Source organism: Myripristis murdjan, chromosome 18 (genome assembly GCF_902150065.1).
Source record: "Myripristis murdjan chromosome 18, fMyrMur1.1, whole genome shotgun sequence".
Lineage (NCBI taxonomy): Eukaryota > Metazoa > Chordata > Actinopteri > Holocentriformes > Holocentridae > Myripristis > Myripristis murdjan.
Window position 1 is genome coordinate 26,504,685 of NC_043997.1, and position 15,169 is coordinate 26,519,853.

A 15,169-nucleotide genomic window follows, 5' to 3' on the forward strand; every position below is an offset into this window, starting at 1 on the left:
GTTAAAGTCTTGTTTTTCTTAAAACAAACAAAAAAAAAAAGCTGCTGTTGGGATGAGATAAGTCCACTTGTTTCCAGTGCAGTTTCAATTGTTTTGATGATTTTTTTTTTGGTTAATAAGTTGATATACTGAGCCAATGCAAAATAAGGCAGACCAGCCCACTAGGATAAGGAAAATGACAATGGTTCAATAAAATTCTGGAAATTAGTTGATTAGCAGTGGAAACGTGGGATTATCTCATCCCACTGGTAGAGTTTTTTTTCCATTTATTTCAAGAAAAACACTATTCTAACAGTTAGAGACCAAATCACTTGTTAAGATGCAGATTTTGCCGTTGGCGAGCAGGATGGATAGGAGAGAATGCAAAAGTTCCTGACGAAAATTGCGGCTCATGAGCAGGAACAGCGCCTCACTTAATTGAGAAGCACACATGCATGCACGCACGCAATCGATGGCAAACTACGTCTTCTCAATTTTGGAGCTGTTAAACGTTAATAAAGGTCACAGTATCGTCAATATTGTGTAGTACATGTTTTCAGACGAGACAAATAACCTCAAGATAGTGTGAATGTATAAGCTCTCGTTTGCCGGCTCTGAGAATTTCCATTCTGTATTCTGTTTTGACAATATTGTGTCTGATAAACAGTCATGCAAATCACGTAATTGAATTGAGAGAATTCAATTGAGTCTTAATGGTTCGAGAGCGGCAGAAAACTAATTGTGACAGGGTGACTAATGATGACTGTATAAATTTGTTTTGAATTTTTTCACAGCGGCTCACATACTTGGAGTCCCGTAAGCCGTTTCATGTGGTTTGTGGTTTAGAGTCGATGTTGTTCATCACCTGAAACCTGGACTGAGTCACACATGATGATAACCAGCGCTCATCTGATGACCAAAAGTGACTTCATACTGGATTTTGTTGATGTCACAGCTTTCTCACCGTAGTTACTCTTGCATGAATCTACGAACTGCATACACACACACACACACACAGATTGTTGATTGAGAGAGCACTGATGTGTGATGATTGGCAGCAGATCTATCACTGTATGCCTGATTGTCTATACATCCAGCAGCCGCATAATATCACTTTTTCTTACACACACACACACACACACACAGTCACACAGTTCCAGTCACATTGAGTATCACAGTTACTCATCTATGACCTGCTCACATGCACGCGCACACACACACACACATGCACACAATATCATACTCATTAACACATTCACTTCTGAGTATTTTTCTGCTGTAATAATTTAGCTCCATTACAAAAAAAACATTCTCTCCCTGTTTTTCTCTCCTCACTCTCTCTCTCTCTCTCTCACACACACACACACACACACACGCGCGCACACAGTCACGCATCTCTGCACAGCTCCGAACAAGCGTCCATCATTCATGCTCGACGCTCACTTACAAGCTGTCAGACACAGTCCCGTTCACTCGTAGATCATGCTGGGCTGGCACGCATTGCCTAAATGAGCTACTCAACACCTACTTACTCTTAACGCCTGCACGCAAACATTTGTTTTGGTATAGTGAACACACACTTCCACTCATTCACTCACTCTCACTCGTAAGCTCATATTCATAAACACAACTTATTTCTTGTATTAACCCCTCATAAACACACACACACACACACACACACACAAATATATGTATATATACACATAAGTATATACATATACTTGTATACATATATAATCGGATAGAAAATATAGAGATAAAGGATTAGAAAAAAATACCATGAATAGGATGTATGGCTAGAGATGGGTTATAATATCAGTTACAGATCATATAACTATATAGGAGAATCATTAGTTTGAAAGCCAATGCTGGTGGGAAAAAAGTGTTCACAACAGAAATGAAAAGAAATAAAGTGTGAAAAATGATGAGGGATATCATTTTAGTTCAGGAAACATGGAACCAAAACTTAAGATGTATACTATATAAAATATCATAAAATTTTTATATCTTAACATGTGTTTTAAGTGGTAGTACTGAGGGTTAATCCAGGGCACTGCATCGTAGGACGCCATTTGTGCACACTGCATTTTCTATAAGAGGTGCTAAAATGTGGAATAATCTACCACATGGGGAAAAAAAATAATAATCTAAAAGTCAAGTGTTAGCTGAAATCTAATCAGACCTGCACTCACTTGCTCTACATGAATTAATTAGCGTATGATATTTGTTTATTGTGCCAAGGAAGTCAGCACTATATGTTGTGATGCTGATGGGCTATTTGAAAATGCATGCACTTTTATTATGTCGTATGATGTTGAGGTAGTTGTTTGTTTGAAAGCCCAACTAGGGACTAGAGTTGGAAATCAGCAAGTGCTACAAACTGTATGTGAAATACATCATTTGTTTCATTGTGACATGTAATTATTTCAACTGCATTGACCTTATGAAATAAACAAATAAATAAAATAATATTTAGAATAGAAAATGCATTGATCGGTATAAGTAGTATAGTGGTATAGCTATGTACACCCAGTGGCCACTTAATCAGCTCCACCTGTGCAGTCTAATGCAGTTCAGTGCCATAAATTCTACCTTTTAACAAAGTTTATAATGTTCAGTTTTTGCTGACATTATGCAGAATGTGTAAATTCAGTTCTGTGTTTATTACTGAGGCTGTAGTTTGCAGAGGTCTTGTACTGGACTGCATTATACTGAGAGGTGTTTCTGATGTTTTGTCCTCCCTATTTATATACATGAGGGGGGACAGAATATTAGAAACAGCTCTCAATGAATTGCAGTCCAGTCCAACAGCAGCACTAACTATGAGCTCAATGCCAAACATAGAAGTGAATGAACACCTCTATTACTGGGACAACAAGACAACCTGAGCATTATAGGTATCAGAAAAGGAAACAGAACAGTTGGATGGGACTGTATTAGATTGCACAAGTGGACCTAATAAAGAGCCCAATTAGTGTATATGCATATAAGTAGCCCCATATGTAGGGCATGTGATATTTAAATATAGCTATAAAAATAGGGATTAAGGTAGTGATCAAGATTTTTTTTATACGCACGACACTCTAAGCAAGCACACAAACACAAGCATTGATACTTTCTCTCTCTCCTCTCTCTTATTGTTTACGCTTTCCGCTGTGCCTTGTGTGCGAGTGTATGTGCATTTATGTGCATATGTGTCCATGCATTATCACGTGCATGCCAGTGTGTATTGTGTGTCTGCATGGCATGTCTGTGTACTCAGATCCCTCCACCTCTTTATATGTAAGTGTGATGTGTGTGTTTGTGTTTGTGTGTGTGTGTGTGTGTGTGTGTGTGTGTGTGTGCGTGCGTGCGTGCGTACGTGCACGTGTGCGTGGCCTTCGGGAGAAGTGGAGCTGAAGTAAAGCCTTACATAACCAGCTTCAAAGTGAACTGCAGTCGGCCAGCCCACCTCCCTCTGCAATACAGACAGAGAAATGCAAGGAGAGTGGGGGGAAAAAAAGAGTTTCAGAGAGAGGAGGATAAAAGAAAAACACTATATAGAGGAGAGAGGGTGTAAACAACTCGAGGTCTAAAATATTTTTTAGCAGCTATTTTATGCAAGGCAAATTCACCGCTGGTGATTACAGTTTTCGAAGATGGAAAAAATAAAACAACATGCATCATACAAATGCTGAACTCTTTTGTCAGCCATTTCTTTTTTTTCTTTTCTTTTTTTTTCAGTGCACCAAAATATCTTACCTTTTGCTGGGTATGTGTTTTTTCTTACTGTAGCAAAAAAAAAAAAAAAAAAAAAAAATCTCATGGCAACTGTCTGTTATAATGTGGTCTAAGCTGTGTGAAGTCAACGACTCGCTGACCTTTCTGTTGTCGGCGGACGGGGGAGGGATTTCCATCAAAACTCCACACGCTGCTGTCTGCTTCTGCTTCTTTGACTGAAGAAAGAGCCTTATAATGTCATGAAAAACAGCTTTTTCCAGGCTTGATTCACACAGCTAGGTTCCTCAGCCACTCATTGCAAAAAGGATGTCAATCAAGCTCCGTTTTCACACTTTTTCACAGCATGTCACCGGTCCAAAAAAATGGTTGCTTGATTTTTGGTTTCCCCATTTTGTCATTTTCCTCAAAAGAGTTGCACAGGTTTCTTGGGTGGATAGTTCACTGTTTTAACTAACTTTTTTTTTTTTTTTTTAGTCACATGCTAACTCATGACTGAATACCTTTGACATGCATCAATCAGTAAACATATCCTTTTCCTTTTTCTGCTGCACATATACACACTTCATGTGCTTACCATGTTAGCCGTTGAGATGCAGTAGATGACATGGCTTCTCTCCCACGCTTTTCATCTAAAAACTAATGCTGCAATCACATCAGTAGATGCAATCTTCCTCCTTGAAAATATTGTTCACCTCATCTTTCAGGTCATAAATGATACTACGGGGGAAAAAAAAAAAAAAGCTGGCAGAGGAGAAATACCTCTAGAAAATAACCTCAAGATTTCACATGAAAATATTTTTAGAAAGAACCATAAACCTCAGATTTCAGGTGGTGCATATTACTATACTTCACAAATTTCTGACTTCACCAATAAGAAAATGCCAGTGAAAGTAGTTGCAGCTTTTTTGCTGTGATGAAAGAGCAAAATAAGGGCAAGGATTAACGTGTTTGATGCGTCCATATTGGCGGTATTTATGACCAAAACCCCAAGAAACTTTCAACTTACAGACTCCCATGTGTGAACTACCAATGAGCACTTGAAGAAAACATTGTTCTCTGATAATATTTACCACCTGAAATCTGACCCGAGGAGTCATTTCTAGTTCCATATTCAAGATATTGTGAACGGTATTTTCTAGTGGTGTTCGGTATTTTCAAGAATGAAGCTCGCAGTACAGTATGCCTTTCCCGACATGAACGCAGTGTATGACTAGCTAGTGAACAACAGGTTTCGAGGCCAAAGCCAGCTCACTCGCATTTCACCGGAGCTCCTAATGCCCCGATTCGCTCGTCCGTCGGAGAGGGAGCAGCGATCTGCAGGTTTAGCAGTCACTGGCGCAGAATCCAGCCAATCCCAGCCACAGGTGGCACCGCTGATCGCTGCCTTGAACGTGATGAGACTAGTTCACCGGCAAATAAATAACCTTCCTGAGATGATGGAGGGAGGAGGAGAAGAGGAGGAGGAGGCGGAGGAGGAGGGTGACAGGGAAGATTCAGTGCCTGGCGTGCCTTGCCATCCCTGTCAGCGTTATTTTTCCTTTCATTTCTCTCTCTCTCTCTCTCTCTCTCTCTCACTATCTGCCTGTCGTCTTCTCCTTCTTTCTGCCACTCTTTAATTTCCCAAAAACAGCCAGTGGGCAGATGGGGATCAAATTACATTCACCTTTTACCTGCACTCCTCTGCACAATTAGCGTCACGCTTACTTGTCATTTCAAATTGACACACCGCTGTTGTGCTATGTAATTATTTACTCGCCTGGGGAATAGCTCTCCGGTTTAACCACTAAATAATGACAAACACACACACACACACATACACACACAAACACACGGACACAAAGCACCCATGCCCTGTTTTATCTGAAACATGCTTAACATGCCTTTTACCATTACAGGGTCATTGTCTATCTCCCTAGCCGTGGCGGTCTAATTAAAGGTGTCATTGTGTTGAGTGGGTCTGTCTAAAGAGGTGGAACTGACTAACGTGTGCAGCAGCCTTTCAGAAGACGTAACATATCACCTGTCACCAGTGTCCTCTGTGTCGTGTGTGCCACACGTTCAGCTGCAGAAATGGCGCCGTCGCAATTTTGGGGGTTTGAGCATCAGGACCCCAAAAAAACCCGCCGTTCTTCTTAGGTGTCCTATTCTTTGCCTGTTTTCTTTGTTTTTTTGTTTTTTTTTTCTCTCTCTCTTTTTTTATGATCACACGGTGGGAGGACGGGGCTGGGTCCTGTTCTTCAAACCGCAGAGGCTCACTCCTATATTCCTCCACACTCCCTTTTTCCCCCCTCCACCCCCCCTCCATCCCTCCACCCACCTCCCTCAACAAGCCAGACACAGGGAAACAAACGGGCTTTAAAGGAGAGCGAGAGAGAGAGAGAGAGAGAGAGAGAGAGGAAGACTGTAAATAGTGGCAGCCATTTTCCTCTGCAGGGGGAGAGGAGGGAATCACATCCAAAACAGATCTATGGGTTTTCTTTGATCTTGTGTCTTTTCTTGTGATAAATCTGTGTCTGTGATGCCTTTTGTTTTTTGTTTTTGTACTCTTTTTAAAAGGAAAAAAAAACAAAAAAAAAACAAAACAATAAGCAAACGTGAACTCTTACTGATTTGTCCTTTTTGCTCTTGCTTCTTTTCTTTTTTTGATATTCTTTTTTTTTCCGTTTTTGCCAGTAATCTTTTTTGAATTTTCTCTTTTCTCTTTTTCCCCCCTTTTTTTCTTAACCCTAGGTCCGCTCACAAAAAAACACGATGAATCTTCAATGAACAAGCCTCGAGATGAAGGTATTTTTGTTGCATGTTTTTCCTTTTTTCTTGTTTTGAAGTCTTTTTGGGGGATGTTTATGTAGACACACACACACACACACACACATACACACACACACATGCACACACACACACACACACACACTCACAAGTCAAACATCCCTTAGATGGGATTCATGATTATGAGATGCATACCAGTGTGTTGGTGTACGTGTATGTGCTGACCATCGCAATATCAAAGCTGTCTATGCAAATCACTGGCCTTATGTAAGACTGGATAATCATGGCCCCCGCCTAATGGCATCAAAGCAGCCTTCATTTTAATGTCACCCACAATCAGCTCTGTGTGCTTTTCAGGGGTCCTTATGCCGCTCTTAACCGACAGGCGAGAGAGATAGCCTTGGATATCATCATCATCGTCGCCATGCCCTTGAAAACACATTGGCTGACTAACAACATGGCTCCCCAAGCAACACTGTTGTCAGGGTTTTTGAGTAGCAAAGCACCTATTCAGGCCAGCTTTACACAATGAGGTGCATTATGATTATGCCTCGATCCCGAGCTCAAGGATGAAATTGCTATTGAGTAAGGAGCTACGCAAACATCATATTAGGCCAGCGCTATTCCAAGTCAATGATGATAACATCAAATTGAGAAAGAAAACAAAACCAACGGGGACATCCAAGGACACTTGTGCCCCGCTCGGAAGATTTGGGTTTAATCAGCTGCTCGAATAAGGACACGGAACTCATAGCCCGTTGTTAATTTAGCCCCTACCTGCAGCACATACACCGTGGAGGTGATTTTATCTCCACTCTCATCTTCCCCTTGTTCTCTGGACTTGTTTCTTGGAGGAAAAAGATGACTGATGATATTTTGATACATATTTCTCTTTATGCTATTTTGAGGGCTTGTGCGGGTGAATCTTTTTTCTTGCTCCGTGATGCTCTTTGATTTGGGGTATTTTTGAAGTCGGGAGTCGGGAGGAAGTTTGACACGAGAGGATTTTCTTGGTGATCAAACACGCTGGCACAGACACAACTTTTTGAGCTGCCACAGTCAGCAGCCGCTGAAGCAGTCGAGCTAAGACGCCTTCCCCTCCTCTAAATATATCTTTCATCCTTCATCACAACATACAATTAACCCCATTTGATTGGGGAGCCGCTAATGCCGTTGCACTTACTCGACATCGCAACCCCAAGCAGAGCTTTCTCTCAGGTGCAGAATGAAAACTGAAGATGAAAAGGACACAGGAGTACAGCTCCAAAAACAATACAGATCCTTAAAAAACAGTCATTAGCATAAAAATAGAGCCAAAATTATTGTTTAAGAATACAGATGCAGATCAACGCATGGATCGCATAAGACAGACATACAAATAATGCCCCTGCACTGCAAAAAGTCAAAATCTTACCAAGATTATTTGTCTTATTTCAAGTAAAAATGTCTTATTTCTAGTCAAAATATCTCATTACACTTAAAATAAGACATGATCACCTCAGAAATAACTTGTTTTTAGACAGTTTTCACTTGTTTCAACTTGTTTCAAGTGAAAATTTACTTGAAACAAGAAACAAATTCTGCCAATGGAACAAGCAAATTTTTATTTGTGACACAAGTGACCAAGTAAAAATTTGCTTGTTCCATTGGCAAAATTTGTTTCTTGTTTCAAGCAAATTTTTTAACTTGTTTCAAGTGAATTTTCACTTGTTTCAAGTGAAAATTGTCTAAAAACAAGTTACTTCTGAGCTGATCATGTCTTATTTTAAGTGTAATGAGATATTTTGACTAGAAATAAGACATTTTGACCTGAAATAAGACAAATAATCTTGGTAAGATTTTGACTTTTTGCAGTGTGTGTAAGAATATGGGCACATAGCCTCCATGTATCCCCTGTGTACTCAAATCCCTGCCTGCCCCGTGGACAGACGCTGGAAATGAGCTAACGTTGGAAGCCCGCCTTTATTCGTTTATCTTGCATCTGTCCTGCATTAATCAGTCCTCTCCTGAACACGGTAAAGCAGAAGCAGATATTGAAACAAAACAGCGGCGTGTCTCAGCTAACTAGTCACCAGAGCATTCTTTGTAACTTAAAAAGAGAGAGAAGCTGTAGTGAAAAAGTGATATGAAATAAGCCATACACACACATAAGGCTGTAATCTAACACACTGAGTCCTGCTTTACCTGTCTCCAAGATCCACAACGGGCTGAGAGACAAATAAAGCTTACGAGAAGGCAGATTTGAGAGCGCGAGGATTGTTTTGCCTTTGTACAATAACCGAATATCACATTAATCTTGCATGAATCCTCCTGAATCAGTTTCCCGATTGCTCCCCTAAGCAATCTACCCCAACATCCAGCTGAACAGAACTTTCAGCGAAACAGCCCACAAAACGCACGGCCACCTTTTATCTAACGACGACGCCAGCTCGCACCATCAATCCAGCCGCTTTGTCCAGCATTTTGTCCTCATTCTTTCAGCTCCATATCAGCAGCCTTTTTCAAAATGCCATGCTTTTAAGTAGGATTTTTCTAGGCCACACAGAAAGCATAACCTACTCTATAGACGTGAACAGAACATATAGACTGGAGGGAGCAAAGCTGTACACTCTAGTTGTTTCTCGTGTTGCTCTCTCCTTCTGCATCAGGTGGTGGAGAGCAGAAGGCTATTGGGCTGCAGTGCCGCACCGTGTGGAGGCAGTGTTGAAAAAGATTGATAGAGCATGCAGGAGAGCCGGATATGTGCGAGCATGTGTTTGTGTGTGTGTGTGTGTGTGGGCGCGTGTTTGTGCATATGTGTGCGTGCTGGAGAGAAAGGGATTATAAAGCAGAGTGAGAGACTGAGCTAAATTGAGAAAGAGAGAGAGAAAGCGAAGGAGAGAGTGCTACTACTCCGTCCTCTGTGTCAAGTCTGATCAGAGGGAAACCAGAGCCACCTGAGCCCCAAACCTGGAACATATTTCTGCCAGGGACAATGTCACCTCTCCCTCTCTCTCTCTCTCTCTCTCTCTCTCTCACACACACTCACCGGCAAGCACTTACACTGCCACATAAACAAAGGCTGCACAAAGCAAACAGGGACATGCCCTCAAAAAGAAATGTTCCATCAAAACCAATTTGAAACCCAGTTGATGGCTGCACAACATTGATTGACATCACATTACACTCAACAATGGAACCTGAACTCAGTTTACCCAGCTGTCAGTATGCAGAATACAGTTTACTTACCTTTTTTTTTTTTTCTCAAATGTGAAAGTTTGAGTTAAATTCATAGTGAGCGGTATCAAACTGATGTAACTTGTATAACTATTATGCATCAGTAAATGCTTTTCTGAAAATAGTGTTTTATTTTTATTAATCATAGACTGAAGATGAGAAATTAGCCACCCTAGATTCACTAACAAAAGACCACACCACTAGAATACACATTCAAAATAGTTAAATATATGGTTACATATGAAGAGCTCATTTGCAAAAACAGATATCTCCATTTGAATTGATTAAACCTTTTTGAATTTTATTAAAATTTACTTTATATTTATTTCTATTTTTTATATGTTTATTTAGCCTGGCATAAAGTTTATTATCCTAAATCATGCGTTGTGTGTGTGTGTGTATATGTGTGTGTGTACTCCAAGCAGTATCAGTGAAAAAGGTGTATTCATTTTAACAATGGCTTTTATCTGTTTTTGCAAATGAACTCTTCATATATATAAATATATAAAGTTACACAGAATAGAATATAGTTATAGAACATCATTTATTGATTTGCTGCTATAGTCAATTCCATTCCAGGTGAATTCTAAAAATTAGACACTCTTTTTTTTTTTTTCTAATAGTATTACTGCATCAATTTTCCAAAATTGATGCAGTAATTCCATTACATGTAGCGTGCTTCACCTCATGTTTTGGTGTCATCATCCATTCTAGTCTCAAAATATCTGTAGTCATAAGCTCAAGGTCATACTGGCAAACACAACAGAACTGATTTGTCAGGAAAAAAGTGTCGTTTAAAGCAAAGCATGGCACAGCAAATTAGTTCAGTGCAGCACGACGCGGTCTGCATAACAGGATGAAATATCAATTGAATGAAAATATGTCTGCGGCCTCAGCGGCGAAGAGCCACGGCTCAAATGTTATACGGCTTCATATGGCAACACTGGGAAGGAAAAGAACATTGGTTTCACAATAAGAGAGGAAGAAAGAGCCTTTTGCTGTCATTCTTGGTTCACTCTCACTGGCTGGATATAATAAACAATACCAGAGACTCTCTAAATGAAAAGCGAGAGAGGAACTGCAAGAGAGAGGAAGAGATTACATGAGTGTGAGAGTGCTAGAGAGAGACACCAGACAGAAAGATACAGGGACGAATGTAGATGGAGAGAACTCAGTAGAGGGAGAGACGTATTTACTTACACATAATATTTCGGATACCACTACATGCACTGGTCAAAGTCATATTATTCTATGCATCCTTGCTCATGAATATCACTTCATACAGAAATTAAAAAGCAGTAATTCAAACATTACCATGGAAATATCAGCAGTCTTACTTGGGTTTTTTTATATCATCATGGAAATTATAAACAAAATCCGCCTCAACTCTTAAACAGAATGCTTGATTATCCCACATACAGGCTCCAGAATTAACTTCCGCCGAGGGCCAAACTCCAGTGAAATTTGTTTTTTGCAGTCAACCTATCAAATCAAAGCAAAATTGTGTCTCTTTGTCAAGCAGCCCCTTGATTGGCTGCCTCTTACACGAGCTCTAAAGAACGACTTAGTGTGTGAACTTGCCTCTCTCTCTGCCGCCTGGATGATTAGCTAGCCTCACGTTTGTTGAGCGAGAAAAAAAAAAAAGATCGGCTATAGAAGTGAGTGAGCAAGTTTTAAAGTAAAACCTGCTCCTTCTTCTTTATTAAATGTTTCATTCAGCACCGGATTCTGTACACGAAATAGTCTTGAAAATGGGCACCGTGACATATTCCCATGAAAAATGCATATTAATTATTTTGCCTGGCAAAAGTCATTCTTGGCAGCGTAATTATTTTAGTCAGATGAGCCACAGGGTAAAATTTCCCACCTGATCTGTATGATGTTGAAATATGAATATGTGCGCTAAAGGAAAGTGAGACAGGCAAATGAACAGGGGGGGACGGAGAGGCGGCGGAAGACAGGCAGAGAAGACAGAGAGGGTTATTAGCGGCGATGGCGTCACCAGAGGACGCCACATCTCCACGCATTTTTTTGTTGATGGCGAGCTAGATGAAAGAAGTCAGGAAGCCAGAGTGGCTTTATCGCAGAGACAGGAGCCACTCCAGCAAGAAATGGAAGACAAAAGAAGACATTCACAGTGCTCTCTCTCGGACAGCAAGACGCTTGATCTTGCCGAGGCATAATCAGAGTGAGTTCATTGATTTTGTCTGTGTCCACGTATTTTTCTCAATTTCCTCTTCTTTTTGCGTCCATCTCCCTCCTCTCTTTCGCTTTCTCCCCCCTTTTCACTCCGTCCCTTTCTCTCTGTGTTATGTGGTGTTTTTACTCTGGTTACGGCTCCACTAACAGACATTGGCCTGTGGGCAATGCAGCATCTCTCCATATCGGCCTCTCTGCTCTTGCTCCCTGACATGCACACACTCCCAAACACTTTCCCCCTGTTACAGTACTCGCTGACAAACCCTTTACTCCCTCGTTTGGGAAAACAGCGGCATGTGAGGCTGGAGACTTGGCACGTTTGATCTCTTCCCTATAATTAGGATGTCGCACCATCCCGGGAGACGCTTCACTATTGCTCTCCTGCTGAATCTTTCCTTTTCCCTGTTGGCTTCTCACCACAGTATAATACTTTATATACTGTACAATGCAGATTTTAAACAGCAAATCCCAGACACTAAAGGACAGCAAGACAGCAGGCAATCAGCGATGAGCAATGTGCAGGACAGCACCCATTCAATTATTTATTTCGCCATTTTTGCATCCTTATGCGCCGAACACAAACGAGTTCATAAGAGGATTTTGAATGGAATGAGAAGACACAGGGACGAGATGGAGTAGTGCGCTGAAAAATGATGAAAGGAGGATGAAAAAAAAAACGAGCAGCAGCAAAGGAGGGAACAGGACAGAAGAGAACAAGCTCCAACAGAACGGAAGCAGAACGAAACAAAATTGAACAGCGTGCGGTGTGAAAGCGCGACATGAAAACCCAGCGCAGGGGCAGATGAGAACGCCACAAAACAGGACCCGGCAGCCCCGGTGCAGAACGCGGCGCACGGCGGTGCAACAAACAGCGGCGCAGCACCGTGCAGCACAGAACAGAAGGCATGTCAGAGAATTGGAGGCTCCTGCAGTAAAGGATCAACATTGCTGTCAAGCTAACCTTATTTCAACATTACCACAGAGACTCAATCTCTTGTCTCTTTGCCTCACTCCCTTTCTCTCTCTCTCTCTCTCTCGGTGGGCCTGTCGGTTATTTGCCGCCGAAGCTCCCTGCCTCACCATTACCTCAACGGTCGGCCCACGTCGTGTCAAGGTTGTGTCAATATCGTGTCGAATACACCTACTCCGCCGCACGCTGACAGTATTTTATTGTGCCGGGAACCCTTTGACAAGACAAAGAAAGTGAAAAAGAGGGAGGGGAGGGAGGCTGAGGAAGCTGCAGAGATGAAAAGCCGGAGAGAGCGGGATCGGAAGGTACCGGGAGATGCGGCGGGACAGCAGGGGAGCATGAGCTAAAAAGAAAAGAGCTGGAGAAAGAGAGTGGTGGTTGGCGCCGCGTCACCTGTCAGCTAGCTTCAGCGCCGGGGAAAAAGCTCAACACAGTTTTTTTGTTTTGCAGTTGGCCGGGTTTATTGCCATGTGTAATGGCTATAGGGGACTAAAGGGAAGCAGCACCGAAGCCTGGCTCAGCTCCTCTTCCACCCCTGGGCCTCAGTGAATACTCAAACGCCGGCTTTGAGCTAGCCAAGAGCTGTTGCGGGTCTATTTAATCCAAATCAATAAACTTTAAAGTGCTCACTGAAACAAGTGAAGTTTGGAATTGTCAATTTGTGTTGAGGAAGAAGACCTCCCAGCAGGCATTAGGAAGATCAGTAATACCGGTTGTAGAAGTGTTATTGAGTGGGGACGCACTGGTGAAAAATGATCGGCTAATGTGGGGGCAATACACCGTTTGAAGCACCACTGTTGAATGCACACTCTTAAACATTCGAGAGTTAGAAGCATTTACAGATGTAGCATCAAAAAGTTCCTAATGCACGCACCAATTAATGGCATTACTGCTGCTTTTAGTGGGAAACGATTGGTGACTTGTGCAGTGGCCAGTGCTGGAGCTTGAACATGATTCCGGGGTTCTAGAGCTGCACTTCTTCATGTCGATGTTCCCAGGCCCATAAAGCTGTGTTGGAAATACAGTTGCAAACACTGTAGAGAGTGTATGCCCTTTTATTAGGAATGATGGAGAGAGGCCGGGACAGCATTGATAGCTGGGCGGTGTGTGTTAGCAGAGGCTTTAGAGCGGGACTCGGTCAATTATGGACGCACGCCCGGCCTCCGTAGTCACTTCTCAATAATCGTCCTCTGCAAACATCTGCTTTAGTCCTTCAGCGCGCGCCGTCTCCAAGCCTGTTGTGAGCATTTGGTTAACCCTTCAGCAGAGGGATGGGATTGGCTTTCTTGAACATGAATAAATAACACCAAAGAGGTATTATATGCTGTTTGGTGGAAGCTTTTATCCTAAATGGCAAAACTGCAGGACAGGCATTATGGGTGCAAACATTTTAAGTGTAAGTGAACCCATTAGGAATTGAGGCCTTAACCACTGTATGGTCAGTGCCATCATCTACTCATCTAGCAGAGCACTCTTAGTTTTTGCTTTGCCTTTGCACAGGATATTGAATTAACACTTACCAAGTCCCGAATGCCAGTCAAATTTGACTTTGGCAGATAAATCAGTTCAGCCTCCACACTGGCTGGCAACTTTTTTTCAAAAACTACAAAACATTTAACTGCCTCAGGCATATACGGTATTTGGTCTCTGTTTGTACTAGAACTACTGGCCACTTTGCACACACTGACCCAGTCAAATCATTAAAAAAAAAGTACCCAATCGATGTGGGTGGTGTGAGAGGCTCTAATTGCAAAGTTTTGAAAAAAGCAAATACACAGGCAGCACTGCTACTCCAGTGCAGCCTGTTTTTATAGTTAATAACCCAAAATGCACATACGCTGTTCTGTGTTTGATTAAAACAATGAAGGATAAAACGGGAAACGAGAGAGTGACAGTCTGACTGGTCACTGACAGCAGATAAAAATAAAAATCCTTGGCCAGCTTTTTCTTGGGCAAGCTTATTGAGCATCCACACATTGGGTTTCACTGGGCTCTGAAGGAAATGAATGCATTTATCTGTGGTGCGTGCATGTGGAGGAGTTTCATCATGTTCCATTTAATGATGGATTACGACTTTGATCCATTGTTGAACCGAGTGTGCAAGTTTGAAATTGCCACACGGTACCTGATTATGTGCACAAAACAGCAACAGGACACAGTTGGCTGACCTGTTTGCCCATGCAAAATGTTTATTTATTATTTTGGCTGGCAAAGAAAATCATCCTTGGTATGTTTTACCAAGCCAAAAAGTTCATTTTGGACACTGGCATCATCACGGGGAGAGTTTTGGCTTCCATCTGTCATAATCCAGGAGGGTGT

General features: G+C 41.8%; 1 protein-coding gene across 1 annotated transcript in view; it reads left to right on the forward strand.

The window, feature by feature from the left end:
* Positions 1–15,169, forward strand: part of nlgn2a (neuroligin 2a) — a 195,931-nt gene that overhangs the window by 80,123 nt on the left and 100,639 nt on the right. The window contains exon 3 of the mRNA XM_030076148.1: positions 6,430–6,483. Within this exon, the coding sequence (XP_029932008.1) occupies positions 6,430–6,483 (54 nt within the window). The remainder of the gene's footprint in view (positions 1–6,429; positions 6,484–15,169) is intronic.